We start from the raw sequence: 22462 nt of genomic DNA on the forward strand, positions 1-22462 counted from the left end.
TATCCTCATTTTATATCCACAACTTCTGTGTATAATCTCTGTATCTGCACTGTGTCTGTATATCTCCCTCTCTTTATTCATCTTGGCCATAACTTCATTTTGCACTGGCCCTGTCTTTCTCTCTAATTTCGGTTTATAAATTCCTCAGTCAAAAGGTTTTTTTTACGATGTTGCGGTCAGCAGGGTTCACTCTTTGATGGATCTAATGACTTTATTTTCGGAGTTGTTCCTCTTTAATCCAGGACAGGTGTTCTTTCTCCTGGGCGGAACCCGTCTCTCTGAGTGAACGAATCCCAAACTATAAATAGCAGCAAAGGAGACGGTTGGAGATCAGAGATCAGTCTGCGGAGGTAAGTCTGTTTCTGCAAGTCGCTAACCGCTTTTTGTATCTGCAGCTGGAACAGGATTCTGGAGGAAGAGTCTGGGATATCTGTCCAGAAGTGTGAGCTGAATGTCCACATTTCTGCCGGGGGCTGTGCGAGTTTTAGAGATTTGTCGCTTTGAACGGTTCGAGACTTCATCCTTCAGAGACAGAAGCAGCTGAGATAGTTTGAGAGTCGCGGGAGGAAAGACCCACTCACTGGGAGCGAAACTCAGACTAAAAGTTAAATTCCACAGGATTGAAAACAGAAAATGCTGGAAATAATCAGCAGACCTGACAGATTCTGTAGCGTTAAACTGTGACCTTTAACAGAAATGGAAAAGATTAAGAGATGTAATAGATTTGCAAGAGTTCCAGTCTGTGTTTCAGTGGCAAAGTGGAGGGGAATGCCATTGTCATCAAAATTACTAAAGAAATATCTGTCTGGAGGAGTTGTAAAGGCAACAGAAGAAATATTATCAGCACCAGTTCCTGAGCTCCCCATCTCGCACTCCCCTCCCCCTCCCCCCCCCCAATCCCTCTGCCCCAGCCTGTTAATCAGTCTGTCACTTCGCCTGCTGTTGAGCAAAAAACCTGGGGAAAATCATTGAGATATTTTGCAATCAAAACATCCTGCTTTGGGGTGGCGTGGTGGCACAGTGGTTAACACTGCTGCCTCACAGCGCCAGAGACCCTGATTTGATTTCTGGCTTGGGTCACTGTCTGTGTGGAGTCTGCACGTTCTCCTCATGTCTGTGTGGGTTTCCTTGGATTCTCCGGTTTCCTCCCACAGTCCAAAATGGGTGGGTTAGGTGGATCAGCCATGCTAAATGTGTGGTAAAACAGGGCTGGGGAGTGGGCCTGGGTAAGATGCTCTTTCAGAGAGTGGGTGCAGACTCAATGGGCCGAGTGGCCTTGTTCTGCACCATTGGTGTTGTGTGGAAAGAGGATTTCCAGGAATCTGCACTTCCAAATTTCTCATCCTTAATTCTTGCCTCCAGCTCTATAAATATTTGGGATATTAACTGTCTCCTCCCCACGTGTGCCTGAACCTCTCTCTGTTTTTATTTCAGATTTCCACATCTCCAATATTTAATTTTTGTTTATCAGGGATTACATTGAACAACTGGAGCCACTAGAGTCTCAATCTGCACCTATTGTCGGGACTGCAATAAAGAAATGGACTCGAACTGGAGCTCAGTCCTTCTAATTTTGGGGATGATTTGCAGTTTATCCCAAGGTCAGTATTGAGTTGTGTGCCACAGACTTTACTCACTGTTTGTGATCCTTTTGTTTAGGAATGTGAATATATATTTCATACTGATCTTTGAACAGAATTCAATTATCACCAGACAGTTAAAGAGTTAACTCAATATTTTAATGAGAGAAACTCACTCTTCACCAACAGTTTTATAAACTTTCCTGCAATGTTCTAATTGCATTTGGAAAATAAAGCTTTTACCCAGGATTCCTCCTCATAATCAAGTGAAGAGGTGAGTGTTGGGAGGCCTGGGTGAGATTATCCCAGAAGTTTACCCCAGCACTGTCCCCTGGACATGACCCTCTCCCCCAAGTGTTGCATTTGACCCCGTGCCCCCCGCCCCGGAGGTATGGTGGCAGCTTTACGCCTCGGGAAGAGAGTTACAATTGACACTGTCCTGGCCATGTGACTGGATTTCCTGATTTGGGGGGGGGGGGGGGTTCAGGCCTTGGGGCTTGATAATGATATGCAAATATATTCAAATAGTAATCCCAATGTTGAACATGGGAACACACCCCAGGATTTGGGGTTAGGTCACTGACTGAGCAAAGGGTTAGGGTTAGGTCACTGACAGGGCACAGGGGCCAACATTTGCACCTCTGTAAAATGTGGCTTTGAAGTTCTCGTGATTTTTCTTTCACTCCTGTCGCTGAATCCACCCAACGCGAACAGAAGTGGAAAATCTCTGTTGCTTTGGTGAATTGTCAATTGATGGAAAAATGTATGAACTTGTTCTCTTTTAACTGAAGGAATTTAATGTCAGATTGTTGACATTAATGTTGTTTTCAGCTTGTGAACTTCATAACAGTAAAAATCTTCACTATCTCTGGGATTTGTTTCTGAAGAACTGACTGCTTCTTTATTCTCCCCCAATAGTATCTGTTTCCTCAATTAGAAATAGCCAGTAATTTATCAGTCAGGAATACAATTCTTTGGCAGATGTTTGTTTCCCAGGAGATGCAGTTAGTATGTTGTAGTCATCATCCTAAATACCATTACTGTTTGTTAGATCTGCCTTTCCAACCATCCTTCCGCTTGTAAACATTCAGTTCTGGGAATGTAACTAGTATTTTGGGATTGTGCATTACATTATGAATCAGTCTATGACAGGGATGCAATGAATTAATTTCACAGTTGGGCTTAAGATGAAACATCTTCAACTCAAACCCTTTAAATATTTATACTCTCCATCCTGACTTTGAAAAATATCGCCGTTCCTTCACTGTCACTGGGTCCTGGAACCCCCTCCATAACAGCACTGTAGATGTACCTACACCCCACAGACTGCAGCGGCTCAAGGCAGCTCATCACCACCTTCTCAAGGAGCAATTGGGGATGGGCAATAAATGCTGCCTCGCCAGCGATGCCCCCCACATCCTGTGGGGCTTTGCACAGCTCGGATAAGAATTTGAGGATTTTTTTGAAAAGGACAACGTTTTGTCAACAAATTGAGATAATAAACAGCATAATGCAACTTAAAGATCACTGAAATTTAACAATTTCACTAAAATAAGCTAAATAAAAATCTAATCTTTGACACGATTCATGTTTTTTAAGTGAGATATTTTCTGTTCCTCCTACAATGATCTTCTGTGCATTAATCTATAACAAATGTCAGGGTAATCAAGGTTACAACAAAAAACCTTTTTCTTAATGCCAGCTGCTGAATGTATCATATGCTGCCACAATTCTCAAAAAAAACTGGCCTGCAGTCACACTTCAGTCAGAGACAGTGGCAGCATGGGTACTATGTACAAGATGCACTGCAGCAAGTCACCAATGCTCCTTAGGCAGCACCTTCCAAACCCAAGACCACTACCATCCAGAAGGACAAGGGCAGCAGATATCTGGGAACACCACCACCTGGAGGTTCCCCTCCAGGTCACTCAGTATCCTGACTTGGAAATATATCACTGTTCTTTCACTGTCACTGGGTCAAAATCATTGGCCCCCTTCTGCACTGTAGGGATTCATTCAGCCCATCAAGTTTGCACCGACCACAATCCCACCCAGGCCCTATCCCCGTAGCCTCTTGTATTTACCCTGCAAATCCCATTAAAATTTAGCATGGCCAATCAGCCTAACCTGCACATCTTTGGACTGTGGGAGGCAGCTGGAGCACCCGGAGGAAACCCACGCAGGCACTGGGAGAACATGCAAACTCCACACAGACAGTGACCCGAGGCTGGAATTGAACCCAGGTCCTTGGTGCTGTGAGATATCCGTGCTAACCACTGTACCACCTGGAACTCCCTCCCTAACAGCACTGCGGGTGTACCTACACCTCAGGGACTGCAACGGTTCAAGAAGGCAGCTCACCGCCACCTTCTCAAGGGCAATTAGGGATGGGCAATAAATGCTGACCTAGACGGCAAAGCCCACATCCCATTAATGAAAAAAAAACTTAAACCAACAGATTATTTACTAAATAAAATAAATGAACTCTGCACAGAACAGGCAGAATGCCTCACTCCCTTATTCTCCTGATGCGTCAAATAATAAGAATACCGTTCACTTTCTCCTTGTTCGTCAGTTTTAAGGCAGAAATTCTTGTTCTCTCTGTTAAGCATGGTCACATTTCAAATTGACATGGCTTCATCAGCGTAACATTAATCACACAGATGCAAGGTCAGCTCACATACGACACCTGCTAATTTCCCCCCGTTGTGCCAAGTTTATTTCACAAAGTAACTGCTAGAAGCTCAGTGTTTACCTTTTTCCTGTCCGAAAAGCAACTGTTTCTTGAGACTCAACCAATTTCGTATCCATGCTGCCACAGCCCTAATTTAGCATGAATTTCAGCTTTGCTGAGAAATCTGGGCTCTGGTGCTTTATGGAACATTTTTTTGGAAGTCCTTGTCATCACCACATTATCCTCTCTGTTGCCTCTTTAAAATACTCAGTCAAGCTAGTTTAATGTGATTGGTCTTTAACATGTCAATGGACAAACATGCTGGCCCAGCCAACAAAACCCCCATCCCATTAATGAATTAAAAAAGTCTATGTTGGTTTTTCCTAAAGCAAATATTAATTTTGGGCCTGATTAACATTCACTTCAGGAAAGCCAATGCAGAAAACTTTTAAAATGTGTTTTGTGGTACTAACAACGTGCTAAATGTCAAACCTTCCTCTGCGACTGGATCCTGAACTTCCTAAACCACAGACCACAATCAGTAAGGATAGGCAACAAGCCTCCTCCACGATCATCCTCAACATCGGAGCCCCCAATGCTGTGTTCTCAGCCCCCTACCATACTCATTATACACCTCTGACTGTGTGGCCAAATTCCCCTCCAATTTGATTTTCAAGTTAGCTGATGACACCACCGTAGTGGGTCAGATCTCAAACAACGATGAGACAGAGTACAGGAATGAGATAGAGAAACTGGTGCGGAACAATAATCTCTCTCCTTCAACAAAATGAAGGAGATTGTCATCGTCTTCAGGAAGCGTAAAGGACAACATGCTCCTGTCTACGTCAACGGGGGCGAAGTAGAAGGGGTCGAGAGCTTCAAGTTTTTAGGTCTCCAGATCACTAACAACCTGTCCTGGTCTCCTCCCCCCCCCCCCCCCCCCCCCCCCCCATGCCGACACTATAGAACATAGAACATTACAGCGCAGAACAGGCCCTTCGGCCCACGATGTTGCACCGACCAGTTAAAAAAAAAAAAAAAACTGTGACCCTCCAACCTAAACCAATTTCTTTTCGTCCATGAACCTATCTACGGATCTCTTAAACGCCCCCAAACTAGGCGCATTTACTACTGATGCTGGCAGGGCATTCCAATCCCTCACCACCCTCTGGGTAAAGAACCTACCCCTGACATCGGTTCTATAACTACCCCCCCTCAATTTAAAGCCATGCCCCCTCGTGCTGGATTTCTCCATCAGAGGAAAAAGGCTATCACTATCCACCCTATCTAAACCTCTAATCATCTTATATGTTTCAATAAGATCCCCTCTTAGCCGCCGCCTTTCCAGCGAAAACAATCCCAAATCCCTCAGCCTCTCCTCATAGGATCTCCCCTCCATACCAGGCAACATCCTGGTAAACCTCCTCTGCACCCTCTCCAAAGCCTCCACATCCTTCCTGTAATGTGGGGACCAGAACTGCACACAGTACTCCAAGTGCGGCCGCACCAGAGTTGTGTACAGTTGCAACATAACGCTACGACTCCTAAATTCAATCCCCCTACCAATAAACGCCAAGACACCATATGCCTTCTTAACAACCTTATCTACTTGATTCCCAACTTTCAGGGATCTATGCACACATACACCTAGATCCCTCTGCTCCTCCACACTATTCAAAGTCCTCCCGTTAGCCCTATACTCAACACATCTGTTATTCCTACCAAAGTGAATTACCTCACACTTCTCCGCATTAAACTCCATCCGCCACCTCTCGGCCCAACTTTGCAACCTGTCTAAGTCTTCCTGCAAACTACGACACCCTTCCTCACTGTCTACCACACCACCGACTTTGGTGTCATCAGCAAATTTGCTAATCCACCCAACTATACCCTCATCCAGATCATTAATAAATATTACAAACAGCAGTGGCCCCAAAACAGATCCCTGAGGTACACCACTTGTAACCGCACTCCATGATGAATATTTACTATCAACCACCACCCTCTGTTTCCTATCCGCTAGCCAATTCCTGATCCAATTTCCTAGATCACCCCCAATCCCATACATCTGCATTTTCTGCAGAAGCCTACCATGGTGAACCTTATCAAACGCCTTACTAAAATCCATATATACCACGTCCACTGCCTTGCCCCCATCCACCTCCTTGGTCACTTTCTCAAAAAACTCAATAAGGTTAGTAAGGCACGACCTACCTGCCACAAAACCATGCTGACTATCACCTATCAATTCATTACTCTCCAAATAACTATAAATCCTATCCCTTATAATTTTTTCCAACATCTTGCCGACAACAGAAGTGAGACTCACCGGTCTATAATTCCCGGGGAAGTCTCTGTTCCCCTTCTTAAACAATGGGACAACATTCGCTAACCTCCAATCTTCTGGTACTATACCAGAGGCCAACGACGACCTGAAGATCAGAGCCAGAGGCTCTGCAATCACTTCTCTTGCCTCCCAGAGAATCCTTGGATAAATCCCATCCGGACCAGGGGATTTATCTATTTTCAGACCCTCCAGAATATCCTGCACATCCTCCTTATCAACTGTAATACTGTCTATTCTACTCCCTTGCAACCCAGTGTCCTCCTCAGCTATATTCATGTCCCCTTGCGTGAACACCGAAGAGAAATATTGGTTCAATGCTTCACCAATCTCCTCCGGTTCCACACATAACTTCCCTCTGCCATCTATAACTGGCCCTAAACTTGCCCTAACCAACTATAGTTAAGAAAACCCACCAACGCCTCTACTTTCTCAGAAGACTAAGGAAATTTGACATGTCAGCTATGACTCTCATCAACTTTTACAGATGCACCCTAGAAAGCATTCTTTCTGGTTGTATCACAGTTTGGTATGGCTCCTGCTCTATCCAAGACTGCAAGGAACTACAAAAGGTCGTGAATGTAGCCCAATCCATCACACAAACCAACCTCCGATCCATTGACTCTGTCTACACTTCCCGCTGCCTCGGCAAAGCAGCCAGCATAATTAAGGACCCCACGCACTCTGGACATTCGCTGTCCCACCTTTTCCTTCAGGAAAAAGATACAAAAGTCTGAGGTCACGTACCAACTGACTCAAGAACAGCTTCTTCCCTGCTGCTGTCAGACTTTTGAATGGACCTACCTTGCATTAAGTTGATCTTTCTCTACACCCTAGCTTTGACTGTAATACTACATTCAGCATGCTCTCGTTTCCTTCTCTATGAACGGTATGCTTTGTTTGTACAGCGCGCAAGAAATAATACTTTTCACTGTTAATACATGTGACAATAATAAATCAAATCAGAATGAGGTAGACTTCAAACAGATCCAGCAACTCGAGACTGGGCATGCATGAGGCACTGTAGGCCATCAACAGCAGCAGAATTGAACTCAACCGCAATCTGTAACCTCATGGCCCAGCATATCCCCCACTCCGCCATTACCATCAGCCCTGAGTGTGAAACACGGAGGGGGGGTCACATCTGATTTGGGGAACTCACTCAGTCGCTGATGGATTTGCCACCTCTATCAACACCTCCTTTCTCATTGGTCTAAACATTCTGCTGCAGAAAGTTTTACTGAACACACATTAGGAACTCTTGCCCTTTCTGCCCTTAACACTGCTACTATACCAGTTTATATTTGGATCACTAACATCTCCATTTATGTGGGTGAATTCTGGTCCTATCAACAGCGAACCCCACTGCAGGTTACCTGGCAGGACCAGAAGATCCCATCGCCAGCCAATGGCGAGCTGCCTTCTGCCACTGGGAAACATGGAAGATCCTCCCCCATTATCTACTTTTGCACATTTGTTCCTCTACATCCTTTCCAACAGTTATTGGCTGACAGACACACCGATGTAATCACAATCTTTGTTCCTTAGCTCTAGCCAAATAGATTCTGTCCTTGATCCAAAGCTCCTCCCTCTGACTGGATCCTGAACTTCCGAACCCACAAACCACAATCAGTAAGGATAGGCAACAACACCTCCACAATCATCCTCCACACCGGTGCCCCACAAGGCTGCATTCTCAGCCCCTTACCATACTCCTTATACACCAATGAATGTGCGGCCAAATTCCCCTCCAACTCGGTTTTCAAGTTTGTCAACGACACCACCGTTCGGATCTCAAACAATGACGAGACAGAGTACAGGAAAGAGATAGAGGATCTGGTGAACTGGTGCAACAACAATAATCTCCTTCAATGTCATCAAAATGAAGAAGATTGTCATTGACTTCAGAAAACATAAAGGAGAACGTGCCCCTGTCTACATCACCGGGGACAAAGTGAAAATGATGGAGAGCTTCAAGTTTCTAGGTGTCCATATCACCATCAATCTGTCCTGGTCCCTCCACACTGCTATAGTTAAAGCGTACCAACGCCTCTACTTTCTCAGGAGGCTAAAGAAATTTGGCATGTCCGCTACGACTCTTGCCTGTGTTCATAAAGATGTTAAACTGGAGAGCGTGGAGAAGAGATTTACAAGAATGTTGCCAGGACTCCAGCGAGTTATAGGGAGAGATTGGATAGGTTAGGACTTTTTTCTTTGGAGCATAGGAGAGTGAGAGGTGATCTTATAGAGGTGTGTAAGATTATGAGAAGCATGGGTAGGGTGAATGCACTCAGTCTTTTTCTCAGGGTTGGGAAATCGAGAACTAGAGAGCTTAGGTTTAAGTTAAGAGGGGAAAGAATTAATGGGAACCTAAGGAGCAACTTTTTTTACAGAGGGTGGTACGTGTGTGGAATGAGCAGCCGGAGGAAGTGGTTCAGGCTGGGACATTGACAACAGTTAATAGGCATATGGATAGGAAAGGTTTAGCGGGATATGGGACAAATGCAGGCAAATGGGGTTAGCTTAGATGGGCATTTTGGTTGGCATGAACCAGTTTGGGCCAAAGGGCCTGTCTCCGTGCCGTTGATTCTATTAACTTTTACAGATGCACCATAGAAAGCATTCTTTCTGGATGTTTCACAGCTTGGTCTGGCTCCTGCTCTGTCCAAGACCACAAACTACAAAGGGTTGTGAACGAAGCCTAATCCATCGCTCAAACCAGCCTCCCATCCATTGACTCTGTCTACATTTCCCTCTGCCTTGGAAAAGCAGCTAGCGTAATCAAGGACCCCATGCACCCCGGACATTCTCTCTTCCACCTTCTTCCATTGGGGAAAAAATACAAAAGTCTGAGATCATGTACCAACTGACTCAAGAACAGTTTCTTCCCCGCTGCTGTCAGACTTTTGAATGGACCTACCTCGTATTAAGTTGATCTTTCTCTACACCCTAGCTATGACTGTAACACTATATCTGCACTCTCTCGTTTCCTTCTCTATGAATGGTATGCTTTATCTGTTTAGCGCACAAGAAACAATATTTTTCACTACATATGACAATAATAAATCAAATCAAAGAACAAAAGAGTACAGCACAGGAACAGGCCATTTGGCACAACAAGCCTGTGCCTCTGGGATATCCTCTTTCTTCAACACTGCAATGCTCTCCATAATCAATCCTGCCATCCCTCCACTGCCTTTCTTTGCTATTCTCCCTGAACACATTTTATCCAGGAATATTGCACACAATCCTGTCCTTTTTTGAGCCAGATTCCTGCTATAGAAACAAAGAAACTCAAAGCAGGAGGCCATTCGGCCCTTCCAACCTGCTCCACCATTCAGTTTGATCATAGCTGATCATCGAATTCAATATCCTGATTTTTCCCCCCTTCCCACCATATCCCTCGGTCCCTTTAGCTGTAAGAGTTATATCTAATTTCTTCTTAATCTCAATCCTCAACTATGACCCCTCGTTCTGGACTCCCCCCATGATCAGGAACATCCTGGGCCATAAATTCCATGATGTGGAGATGCCGGCGTTGGACTGGGGTGAACACAGTAAGAGTTTTAACAACACCAGGTTAAAGTCCAACATGTTTATTTGGTAGCAAATTTAACCTGGTGTTAAAACTCTTACCATAAATTCCAGCCAGATGCAGAAAGTAAAGTTTGGTTATTCCCTGAGTTGCCACAGTTCGGCACCTGTTCAGGTCAATGCATCTAACCAGCACGTCTTTCAGACTGAGAGGAAACCGGAGCACCTGGAGGAAACCCACGCAGACACGGGGAGAATGTGCAGACTTCACATAGACAGTGACTCAAGCCGGGAATCGAACCCGGGTCCCTGGCGCTGTGAGGCAGCAGTGCTAACCACTGTGCTACCGTGCTGCCCTGTTCACTGGAATTACAAGAGTTTAAAATGCACTGAGCTTCTTTGGAAAATGTCACTAAAAGCTCCGCTGGAGTCAGCAACAGAAGAGCCGCCATGGCCCAGTGCAGAGCAACTCCAGGGAACCCAGAGAGGCCAGCCTCTACACTGGCTGCCCAAGGGCCCAGTCAGACTGACAGAGTAGGGAGAAGGTCAGTGTCCAGTGAGGTGGATAGAATCTAGCTAGTCAGTGGGAGGGGTACTGGGGTAGGAAGTGGGCTCTGGGACACGTATTGGCCGGGAGGAGGGGGGGGGGGGTTGGGTCTAAGAGGTTATGTGGTGGGTTGGGTTCAAGGTGTTGTCAGGTCAATGGGCTCGAGTTGATGAGATGTTGGCTCGAGTAGCGTGTGGTGGGGTGAGAGTTGTGTCAGGTTTGGGGGATCAAGGTGAGGGGGACAGTAGATGAGGGTGGGGGCACTGATCTTGGAGTCAGGCCTGCCAGTTGGAGGGAGAGAGGATGTGCTCTGTACGGGCAGGGTGGAGAGTGGGGGGGCGGGTGGGGGGGACAGTTGGGTAAATCCTGGGGATTGATGAGTTGGGGAGTAAGGAGGTCCAGACTGTAGGTGTGTCCCATTTTGGGGCTTGGATTGGGTGTTTAAAATAGTTTTGCTAAAGTTGGTGGTTTTATTTCTTCTAATTATTCAGAGTCACGATTGGTGTAAAACTAGCAGAACCGTCCAAAGTTAATGATTTAAATTACCCAATCAGATGGTTCCCAGCACAGTGCAATTGACCAGGGGAAGTTAACACTTCTGGACATCCATGTAATCCCTTACCTGGGAACCTCCAAGGGGGAATTCCCCAGTGCATCCTTGGGGTAACCCCCACCCAAGCCAATACCAGGGAGTCAGGTTGTGCCTGCAACTCTCTTTTCTTATTAATTACATTCTCTAAGCATTAACGTACATACACAGTAGCTCTGATTTAGACTTTCTTCCTTTCTCCTTTACTCTGTCTACACCTATTGACTTACTATTCCCTACTCTAGTGCTGTTTATCTTTCCCATTATTCTGTGCACCTTGTTATTCTTGTCTGATATTATCTCCTGTTTCTCACAGCTCTGCCAAGTTAGTTTAAATGGTATTTGCTACCAAATAAACCTGTTGGACTTTAACCTGGTGTTGTTAAAACTGTTACAAAGTTAGTTTAAACCCTCCCCAACAGCACTTGCAAACCATCCCACACAGAACTCAGTCCGAGCTCTGATCAGGTGCGACCCGACTAGTCTATACAGGTCCCGCCTCGCACAGAGCTGGTTCTAATCTCCCAGGAACTCCATTTTAGAAATCCTACAGCACAGAAAGAGGCCATTCGGCCCATCGAGTCTTCACCGACCACAATCCCACCCAGGCCCTACCCCCATATCCCTAAATATTTTACCCACTAATCCCTCTAACCTACGCTTCTCAGGACACTAAGGGGCAATTTTAGCATGGCCAATCAACCTAACCCGCACATCTTTGGACTGTGGGAGGAAACCGGAGCCCCCGGAGGAAACCCACGCAGACATGAGGAGAATGTGCAAACTCCACACAGACAGTGACCCGAGCCGGGAATCGAACCCAGGTCCCTGGAGCTGTGAAACAGCAGTGCTAACCACTGTGCCACCATGCTGCCCTGAGGGTCCTCCCTCCTGTACCACCTTTTCAATCATGCATTCAATTCCTTTATCCTCCTATTTTTATACTCTCTCGCACATGATATTTGGAGTAATTCAGATTTCTACTTTTGAGATCCTGCTTTATTTCCTACCTAGCTCCCTCAATTCAGACTGGGATCTCATCCCTCTCCCTCACCTAATTTATTCAGTTGGAATGTGAACATGGCTGCAGACGGTTTAGCCTCTCTTCAGGGTGCTCTGTAACTGCTGGATGGCATCTTTGACACTGGCACCAGGGAGGCAACACACCATCCTTTTTTATTTCATTTATGGGATGTGGGTGTCACTGACTGGGCTCGTCCCTAACTGCCCTTGGACTGAGTGGCTTGCTAGACTACTACAGAGGGCATTGAAGAGTCAAATATATTTCAGTGGGTCTGGAGTCACATGTAGGCCAGACTAGGTAAGGATGGCAGATTTCGTTCCCAGATCTCTGAATTACTAGTCCAATCTCAATACCACTAGGTCACCGCTTCCCTGAATCCTGGATTCAAGTCTGTAGCTTCAGTTCTTATAAATATTGAATCATTAACACTATTACTCTTCCAGAGCTCTTTCTTACAGCAGCGCCACCACCACCCCACCCACCCCGAACTGCTTCTCTCCCCAAGGGGTGAGTTCTGTAGGCCTCACTCCCACTGGCTTTGATTTATTATTGTCACATGTATTAGCATACAGTGAAAAGTATTGTTTCTTGCGCACTATACAGACAAAGCATACCGTTCATAGAGAAGGAAAGGAGAGAGTGCAGAATGTAGTATTACAGTCATAGCTGGGGTGTAGAGAACGATCAACTTAATATGAGGTAGGTCCATTCAAAAGTCTGACAGCAGCAAGAAAGAAGCTGTTCTTGAGTCAGTTGGTACGTGATCTCAGATGTTTGTACCTTTTTCCCGATGGAAGAAGGTGGAAGAGAGAATGTCTGGGGTGTGTGGGGTCCTTGATTATGCTGGCTGCTTTTCTGAGACTGCGGGAAGTGTAGACAGAGTCAATGGATGGGAGGCTGGTTTGAGTGATGGACTGGGCTTTATTCATGACCCTTTGTAGTTTCTTGCGGTCTTGGACAGAGCAGAGCCTGCCTCTCGCTCTGAGGGTAAGTGTTGTAAGCCTCACTTCCACCAGTCTGCCCCTCTCCCTGAGGGTTAGTGTCAGTAATGTTTCTGCCTGGTTTTTAAACCAGGGCCCCCTCACATGCGTGGCAAATGTGATAACTACAGCACTATAGAAGTTGTTTCAAGCAGTTTTCTTGCACATGTTCTCCTCTCTGGATGAGGGAAATATGGAAAATTGGAATCTAAAAGGTACTGAGACAGAAGATTTTTGTAATTGCCTTGATTGGGATAACACATTCCGAGGGGTCTTTTTTCCATCAGTGACTTTGTTTAAATACATTGATGCACAAACCCATCATCGATTGTCTTCAAAGTGGCTCAGCTACTGAGTTTCTACAGTAACTAATCTTCTGTTCAAATCTTGAGACATGTTTCATTCATGCTATTCGTTAAGCCTGGAGTCAATTCACCATTTTTATAAAAACAAACTTTTTAAAAATTACATTTTCCCACCATCACAGAAATCAGTCTTTGGTCATTTCAATTCATTTTGTCTTCAAGAAATAGCTAAAGTTCACTGAATATAACAAAAGTTATGGTTCCACCAATAGTAGCCAAATGTTCACTTCCTTCACCACTGATGCACAATGTCTGCAGTGTGTGCTATCTAGAAGATAGATTGAGGCAATTTTTCAAGGTTCCTTTGACAGCACCTTCCAAACCCATGGTTACAACCGCCAAGAAAGACAAGGACATCACCCTGATTGCAAATTCAACGCTGTTCCTTGATCTTCAGAATTCTAGAATTAGAGTTACAGAACAAAGATCTAGGGGTATATGTTCATAGCTCCTTGACAGGGGAGTCACAGGTGGGCAGAGTGGTGAAGAAGGCATTCGACATGCTTGGTTTCATCGGTCAGAACATTGAAAACAGGAGTTGGAATGTCTTGTTGAAGTTGTACAAGACATTGGTAAGGCCACACTTGGAATACTGTGTGCAATTCTGGTCACCCTATTATAGAAAGGATATTATTAAACTAGAAAGAGTGCAGAAAAGATTTATGAGGATGCTACCGGGACTTGATGGATTGAGTTACAAGGAGAGGCTGGATAAACTGGGACTTTTTTCTCTGGAACGTAGGAGGCTGAGGGGTGATCTTATAGAGGTAAATAATGAGGGGCACAGATCAGCTAGATAGTCAATATCTTTTCCCAAAGGTAGGGGAGTCTAAAACCAGAGGGCATAGGTTTAAGGTGAGAGGGGAAAGATACAAGTGACCAGAGGGGAATTTTTTCACACAGGATGGTGAGTGTCTGGAACAAATTGCCAGAGGTAGTAGTAGAGGCGTGTACAATTTTGTCTTTTAAAAAGCATTTAGATAGTTACATGGGTACGATGGGTATAGAGGGATATGGGCCAAATGCAGGCAATTGGGATTAGCTTAGGGGTTTTAAAAAAAGGGCAGCATGGACAAGTTGGGCCAAAGAGCCTGTTTCCATGCTGTAAACCTCTATGGCAGCCTGGGAATGGAGGGATACAAACGATTGGTCTAGTTGGACCAAGGAGCGGCACAGGCTTGGAGGGCCGAAGGGCCTGTTTCCTGCACTGTACTGTTCTTTGTTCTTTGTTCTTTGACTCTAACTCCCCCTCCAGCACTGCGACCAGACTGCAGCAGTCTAAGAATTAGAACCAGCATCACTTTCTCAAGGGCAACTAAGATGGGAAATAAATAGCAACCTTGCCTATGTTGCTTTATTCTAAGAATTAATTTTTAAAATATCACGTTTGCACCTAAAATGAAACAGCAAGGAATAAGAACCTTATTTTCTTCTTAACGCATGAATAGTTTTTTCTTGATGTTCACAGGTAGATAAATTTATCTAGAGTTTTCCATGGATACTTGACAGTCTGTGCCTGACACTAGTTACTGCTGCAGCAATAACTCTTTTCTCTTTTTCAGCTCATTGGGAATGGACCTCTTGGTTTAATATTGATCATCCAGGTGGGAGTGGAGACTATGAGCAACTTGATGCAATTCAGCATTATTACAAGGAAAGAATATGTCCCAGGCCAGCTGCTATTGAGGCACGCACCATACATGGAGTGCCAGCATCGCTGACTGGAGAGACAGTGCACCTCAGTCCTCACCTTGGCTTCTGGTGTCTCAACAAGGAGCAACTTTCTGGGAAATCCTGTTCAAATTATGCCGTGCGGTTCCGATGTCCCAAACGTAAGCAGCATGTTCAAGTTGGGCAGAAAATTTCTCAGCAAACTATTTGAACTGGATTTGAGAGGATGGTAACAAAGTAGTAAGATTACTGGGTTAATAATTACAAGACCCAGGCTAATGCTCTGGTTATATGAATTTAAATCCTAGTGTGGCATTCTGACGAATTTAAATTCCATTAATCTGGATTAAAGAACTTGATTATGAATGATGAAAGAACTGGACTGTGATTAAAAATTCATTCACAGTTAATTAATGTGTTTCCATAAGACATAGGAGCAGAATTAGGCCATTCAATCATAGCTGATATGATTCTCATGCCCATTCTCCTGCCTTCTTCCCGTAACACTTGATCACCTTATTGATCAAGAATCTATCTAACTCTGTCTTAAAGACACTCTATGTCCTGGTCTCCACAGTTTTCTGCGGCAAAGAGTTCCACAGATTCACCACTCTCCGGCTGAAGAAACTCCTCCTCATCTCAGTTTGAAAGGAGTGTCCCTTCACTCTGAAGTTGTGCCCTCGAGTTCTAATCTCTCCCACTAGTGGAAACATCCCCTCCATCCAGGCCTCTCAGTATTCTGTAAGTTTCAATTAGGTCCCCCTCATCATTCTAATATCTATCGAGTACAGACCCAGAGTCCTCAACCACTCCTCATATGACAAACCCTTCATTCCTGGGATCATTCTTTCACCTCCATAATTGGCCTCTGATATAAGACCATACGACATAAGAGCAGAAGTGGGCCATTCGGCCCATTGAATCTGCTCCACCATTCAATCAGGTCATGATTGATTTGAAATGATAATCCTCAATTTCCCTTTCCCGCCTTATCTCCATAATTCCCTTAAAGATTAAAAATCTGTCTCTCTCAGCCTTGAACATGTTCAGTGACCCAGCCTCTACAGCCCTCTGCGGGAAAGAATTCCATAGATTCACTCCCCTCAGAGAAGAAATTCCTCCTCATCTCTGTCTTCAATGGGCCACCCCCTTATCTGAGATGATGCCCTCTGGTCTGAGACTCTCCCACACGGGGAAACATCCTCTCAGTATCTACCCTGTCAAGCCCCCTCAGAATCCTTGATCCTTGATTTAATGGCCTTGTTAGCCTCAGGCGCAAATAACCGATAAATCTCGCAAGAGGCCAGAAATGGGCTTTGTGTTGGTGAGATTTCAGTTTGGGAATTTCTCCACCCTCTCCAATGATGCAATCATGTTCATGCCCAGATTTGCAAGGATTATAATATAGTTACGGGTTTGAAGACACTATTTCCACCCTCAAAGTATCTTCCCTTCCAGCTGGGGTGATGTCGCAGCTGCATGAATCACTACTGGTTTTTAAGAACAAAAACTAGTCGTGATGACTGTCAGGGGTGCACAGAGTAAGTATAATCCCTGAGCGGTGAGGGACTTGCCAGGCGGTGCCAACCTGGCAATGCCCCCCCCCAGCAGTGTCATGCGGTAGGTCCTCTGGGAGCCCCATTTGGGAGGAGGGGTTTCCTTAATGTATGGGAAGGGGGTGCACCCTGATGCTTGAGGGGTGTAAGGGTGCTCTGATGCTTGTGGGTGTAGGGGGTTTCAGTCCAATTCTTGCGGGGGGGGAAGCGCCCTGATGCCTGTGTGGGGAGGGGGGGGTTCACTCCGATGCTTGTGGGGGGAGGCACTTCATGTCTGTGGGGGACTGGTGAGGAACAAAGAAAATTACAGCACAGAAACAGGCCCTTTGGCCCTCCAAGCCTGCACTGACCTTGCTGTCCGACTGAACTAAAACCTCCTACCCTTCCGGGGACCATATCCCTCCATTCCAATCCTATTCATGTATTTGTCCAGACGCCCCTTAAAACTCACTATCGTATCTGCTTCCACTGCCTCCCCTGGCAGCGAGTTCCAGGCACCCACTACCCTCTGTGTAAAAAAAAAAACTTGCCTCGTACATCTCCTTTAAACCTTGCCCCTCACACCTTAAACCTGTGCCCCCTAATAATTGACTCTTTCACCTTGGGGGGGGGGGGGGGAAGCTTCTAACTATCCACTCTGTCCATGCCCCTCATAATCTTGTAGACTTCTATCAGGTCTCCCCTCGACCTCCGTCGCTCCAGTGAGAACAAACCAAGTTTCTCCAACCTCTCCTCATCGCTAATACCCTCCATGCCAGGCAACATCCTGGTAAATCTTTTCTGTACCCTCTCCAAAGCCTCCACATCCTTCTGGTAGTGTGGCGACCAGAATTGAACACTATATTCCAAGTGCGGCCTAACTAAGGTTCTATAAAGCTGCAACATGGCTTGCCAATTTTTAAACTCAATGCCCCAGCCGATGAAGGCAAGCATGCCGTATGCCTTCTTGACTACCTTCGCCACCTGCATTGCCACTTTCAGTGACCTGCATACCTGTACACCCAGGACTCTGTTTTGCACAGATCTGAGTGCACTTTAAAGATGGCACCCGATCTCTGTGAAGCCAGCAAGACCCCACCCTGCCGGAGTCATGGCCCAAATCACGCCCCTAGATTCTCTATGCATTAAGTCCCAGAAAATCTGGAGAGAAAATTCAGATGTGCATCTGGAGAGATACTTGCCAGTTTTCAGTCTGAAACTAACACTGACAAATTTTGGGACGATTCCTCCCTCTGTCTCAGTAAGGTCGCTTCTCGTTCTTCTAAACTCCAGTGAGTACAGGCTCAACCTCTCCTCCATAAGAAAATCCCTCCATTCCCGGGATCAACCTAGCAAACCTTCTCTGGACTTCCTCCAATGCCATCTTTCCTTAGAAATGATAAATGATCCAGAAAAACCACTCAGTTGTATCAAATTACAACGTTAACGGTATTGCTGCTCACCTGGAGTCACGTGTGGGAAGACCACGTAATGGAGGCAGATTTATAAACATATAACTTAGGAATGGGGAGACCATTCGGCCCTTCAAGCCTGCTCTGCCATTCAGTAAGGTTATGGCTAATCTCTTTGTGGCCTTAACTCCACATTTTGTCTACTCCCATTAACCTTTGACTCCCTGGTTGGCAGAGTGTTCGTGTCTGGACTATTAATCCAGAGGCTCAAACTAATGCACTGGAGGCAAAGCAGCTCGGGGAAATTGAATTCAAATAATAAATATGGAATATAGTAGTCGCTATGAAACTATCATTGATTATTGTAAAACCCCATCTGGTTCACTAATGTCCTTTTAGGGAAGGAAATCTGCCATCCTTACCTGGTCTGGCCTACATGTGACTCCAGAGTTACAGCAATGTGGTGGACTTTTAACTGCCCTCTGAAATAGTCTAGCCAACACTCAGTTCATGGGTAATTAGGGATGGGCAATAAATGCTGGCCTTGCCAGCGACACTCTCTCATCCCATGAAATCAAAAAAATATTGATTGTCCCCTGCCTTCACTGTGGAGAGGGATGGTCTGGTTTGAGATGTAAAATTTTATATCTGATCAAACCCCAAATCGCCCATTTCTGGAGACTAACTGAGCCCAAAGTGTCCAGCTGAATATAAGTGCAATTGTAAATCATCGTAACCAACACATCAACTCGAAAGAAAACTGAACTCTTTTCAAATCAGTTTTTTCTCCACTTTTGATTTTGTACAAAACTGAAAAGTTTCAGAAGAGTTGATAGTTTTGAGAACTGCTTTTGTTTACAGCCTGTGTAACAGCAAATGTTAAAGTGATTGCAAAGACAGTTTTATAAAATTTTTCATCATTTTCCTCAAAAGAATTTTATGAGACCTAATCATCAGTTATTTTGCAAGACTGGGAACAGTCATCGTTTAAAGAGATAACTGTTTTTAATCTGATTGCTTTAGCTGGATGTATTGAGCATGCATGCTGTCTCTGCACTGGAGGAATTCAGCAGCTGAGGAGAAAGGGAAGATATTAATCGATATAGATATTTATGAAAGGGAGATGGAGGCGAACATGATCAGGTCTGAGACAAAAGCTGCAATAGAAAATAGAAATGCTACAATTGTAAAGATAAGGAATAACTTGCAGTGAGGGGAGAAAGGCAGATTTCCCTTCCTAAAGGAAATTAGTAAACTCAGTTGGGTTTTTATGACATTGCTTTCATTGTCCCAACACTGAGAAAGTTTCAATCCAGATTATTGCTTAGATTTAAACTGCACCAGTGGGATTTGAACCTTTGCCCCAAGAACATTAGCTTTAAGAATATTAAACGCTTCAAAATTAGTGCAACCCAAGAGTGGGAACAGAATGGGATGTAGGAAGAGAGATCAAATGTGGAAAATGGTTTTGTCCATAAAAGGTTTGAGATTTTTGGGGCTTTGGAGTGAGGAATTATGGATGCTGATGTCCCAGCACTCACCACAGCACGCAGTCAAAGTGCATTCGAGGAAATAAAAACTAAAACTGCTGGAAAAGCTCTGCAGCTTTGACAGCATCTGTGGAGCGAGAAAGGTTTAACACTTTCAGCCCGTGTGAATTTTCTTCCAAAGAAGATTAGACTCAAAATTTAACTTTGCTTCTCTCAAGGAAGTCAATCAGATTTTTGATTAGCCAATCAGAGTTTTGAACTAAACAAACAACCAATCAGGCAGCACAAAGTTGTCCCATTGGAAAAAGAAGAATTCAGTTGCCGTTGTTGTCCACGACCCCAATGGATTGTCACAACCATGGTTTGGGAACTGCTGTTTTAGCGTTTGTTTCCTCTGTTACCACGTAAATACGGAGGAACTTCTTTACTAGAAGGGTTATGAATCTTTTTAATTCTTTACCGCAGGGGAGCGCTATTTTGTAATTGAGCATATTTAAGACTGATATTAGTTTTTTGGACACTAAGGGAATCAACAGATATGGGAGTTGTGGTGAACCATCGTTGGTTACCACTGTGGGTTATTCCTATGTTACTGTTGGGTTAGGGTGTTGCCACTGTGGGGGTTGTATAATGTTGTTGGGTTAGGGTGTTTACCTGTGGTAGATGTTGTTATGGCACATCCCGGTCGGGCCCCGCCTCCTGGGGAGAGGTATAAGACCCTCTGCTCAGGCGGGACCCCTCCAGTCTGAATTGGTGTACTCGTGTTAGTTAGTTCCATTGTTTGCTAATAAAAGCCTTCAATAGCTGAAGCCTTGTACCTAGTGCTTGATTGTCGCGCATCAATTTTATTAGCAAACATAAAACTCTCGACAGTAAAGGGAGTATGGAACAAATATTAAAGCCAGAGCGTCTGACGTTGGACCCACGTGCGGTCGGTGCCGCTAACACCTTCGACCACTGGTGGAAGTGTTTCGAAGACTACCTGGCAGCCTCTGCAGCTGTTACTACAGACGACGACAAACTCCAGGTCCTCCACGTGAGGGTAAGCGACACGGTCTATCTTGCGATTCGTGCGGCCACCACTTACCCGAGGGCCATCGAGCTCTTGAAGAAACGATACACGAGACCACCCAACGAGATCCACGCTCGTTACCTCCTCGCTACACGACGTCGGCAGTCGGGCGAAACCATGGAGGACTACGCCAATGAGCTCTTGCAGCTTGCCAGGGGCTGCGACTGTAAAGATGTGTCGGCAGAGCAATATATGTACGACCTCGCCCGAGATGCGTTCGTAGCAGGGGTAGGGTCCTCGTACATCCGGCTTAAGCTATTAGAGAAAGGGAACCTCAACTTGACCCAAGCGATGGAGATGGCTGAGATGCTGGAGGCAGCGTCGAAAAGCTTGGCTCTGTACCCCGAAGACCACGTGGAGACAACGTGGCAAGAGCAAGCACAAATCCCTCCTCGCCCCACGGGCTCGCGCTCCCATATCGATCCGACGACGGCGGCAGCTCCAGGCGGCCAGCGATGCTATTTTTGCGGCGGAGCCAAGCATCCACGGCAACAGTGTCCTGCAAAAACGGCGATCTGCAGTCAGTGTGGTAAAAAGGGGCACTATGCTAAAGTTTGCAGGTCGAAGCCCAAAAACGGCAGTGCAGCCTGTGACCCTCCAGAGCGGAGACAATCTCCTTCGGCGTCGCAGTACCCACGAGGTCAGACCACGTGCGAACCCAGGACGACGCCATTGTGGCTGACGGAGGAGGAGGAAGACTACCAGGAGTCGCTACGCTTGGCGCCCTCACCCACGTGTGATTCATGGGGGCGGCCATCATGGTCAACGACGACTAGGAGCGACCAGCAGGGGTCCTCAGTATCAACCTCGGCTGCATGCAGTGACGCCCAGGGGCCAACGGTGGCGTCGATCTCTCTGGACCAGACAAAGCATCACAGGCTTGACAATTCCATGATGAACATCAAGGTAAACGGTCATACTGTGTATTGTCTGTTTGACAGTGGGAGCACCGAGAGTTTTATTCACCCTGACACTGCAAAAAGGTGTGGACTCTGGGTTCTACCTGCCAAACAGACAATTTCCATGGCATCACGGTCCCGGTCTGTACCGATCCAAGGATGTTGTATGGTAACCCTAGAGGTGCAGGGCACAATGTACGAGCGATACAGGCTCCTTGTGTTACCGCACCTTTGTGCGCCAATTCTCCTCGGACTAAACTTTATGGTCCACATGAAGAGTGTGATCCTACAGTACGGTGGGCCACTCACTTCACTGGCAGTAGGGAATCAGCCGCAGCCTCCAAATTGCCCAAAGCGCCCCGCATGCAATCTCTCCACACTAAAAATCACCACACCTTCTTTATTTAAGAATCTGGTACCAGGCTGCAAGCCCATCGCTACTAAGAGTAGGCGTTACAGCGCTGAAGACCGGATCTTTATCAGATCTGAGGTTCAGCGGCTCCTCGAAGGGATCATACAGGCCAGTGCTAGTCCGTGGAGAGCGCAGGTCGTGGTGGTTAAAAGCGGGAACAAACCTCGGATGGTCATCGACTACAGTCAGACCATTAACTGTTATACGCAGCTGGATGCGTATCCTCTCCCGCGCATATCTGATATGGTCAATCAGATTGCGCAGTACCGGGTGTTCTCTACCATAGACCTTAAGTCCGTCTACCATCAACTCCCCATCCGCCCAGAGGACCGAC

The 22462-nt window shown here is 45.7% G+C and overlaps 1 protein-coding gene across 1 annotated transcript in view; it reads left to right on the forward strand.

Annotated features, from left to right (window-relative positions):
* The first annotated feature begins 1434 nt into the window (after positions 1-1434).
* The window catches only part of cilp (cartilage intermediate layer protein, nucleotide pyrophosphohydrolase), a 52756-nt gene continuing 31728 nt past the window's right edge, over positions 1435-22462 (forward strand). Inside the window, exons 1-2 of the mRNA XM_078241100.1 lie at positions 1435-1601; positions 15200-15469. Of these exons, the coding sequence (XP_078097226.1) occupies positions 1541-1601; positions 15200-15469 (331 nt within the window). The 5' untranslated portion in view covers positions 1435-1540. The remainder of the gene's footprint in view (positions 1602-15199; positions 15470-22462) is intronic.

The sequence above is a fragment of the Mustelus asterias genome, chromosome 24 (genome assembly GCF_964213995.1).
Source record: "Mustelus asterias chromosome 24, sMusAst1.hap1.1, whole genome shotgun sequence".
In the NCBI taxonomy this organism is placed as follows: Eukaryota; Metazoa; Chordata; class Chondrichthyes; order Carcharhiniformes; family Triakidae; genus Mustelus; species Mustelus asterias.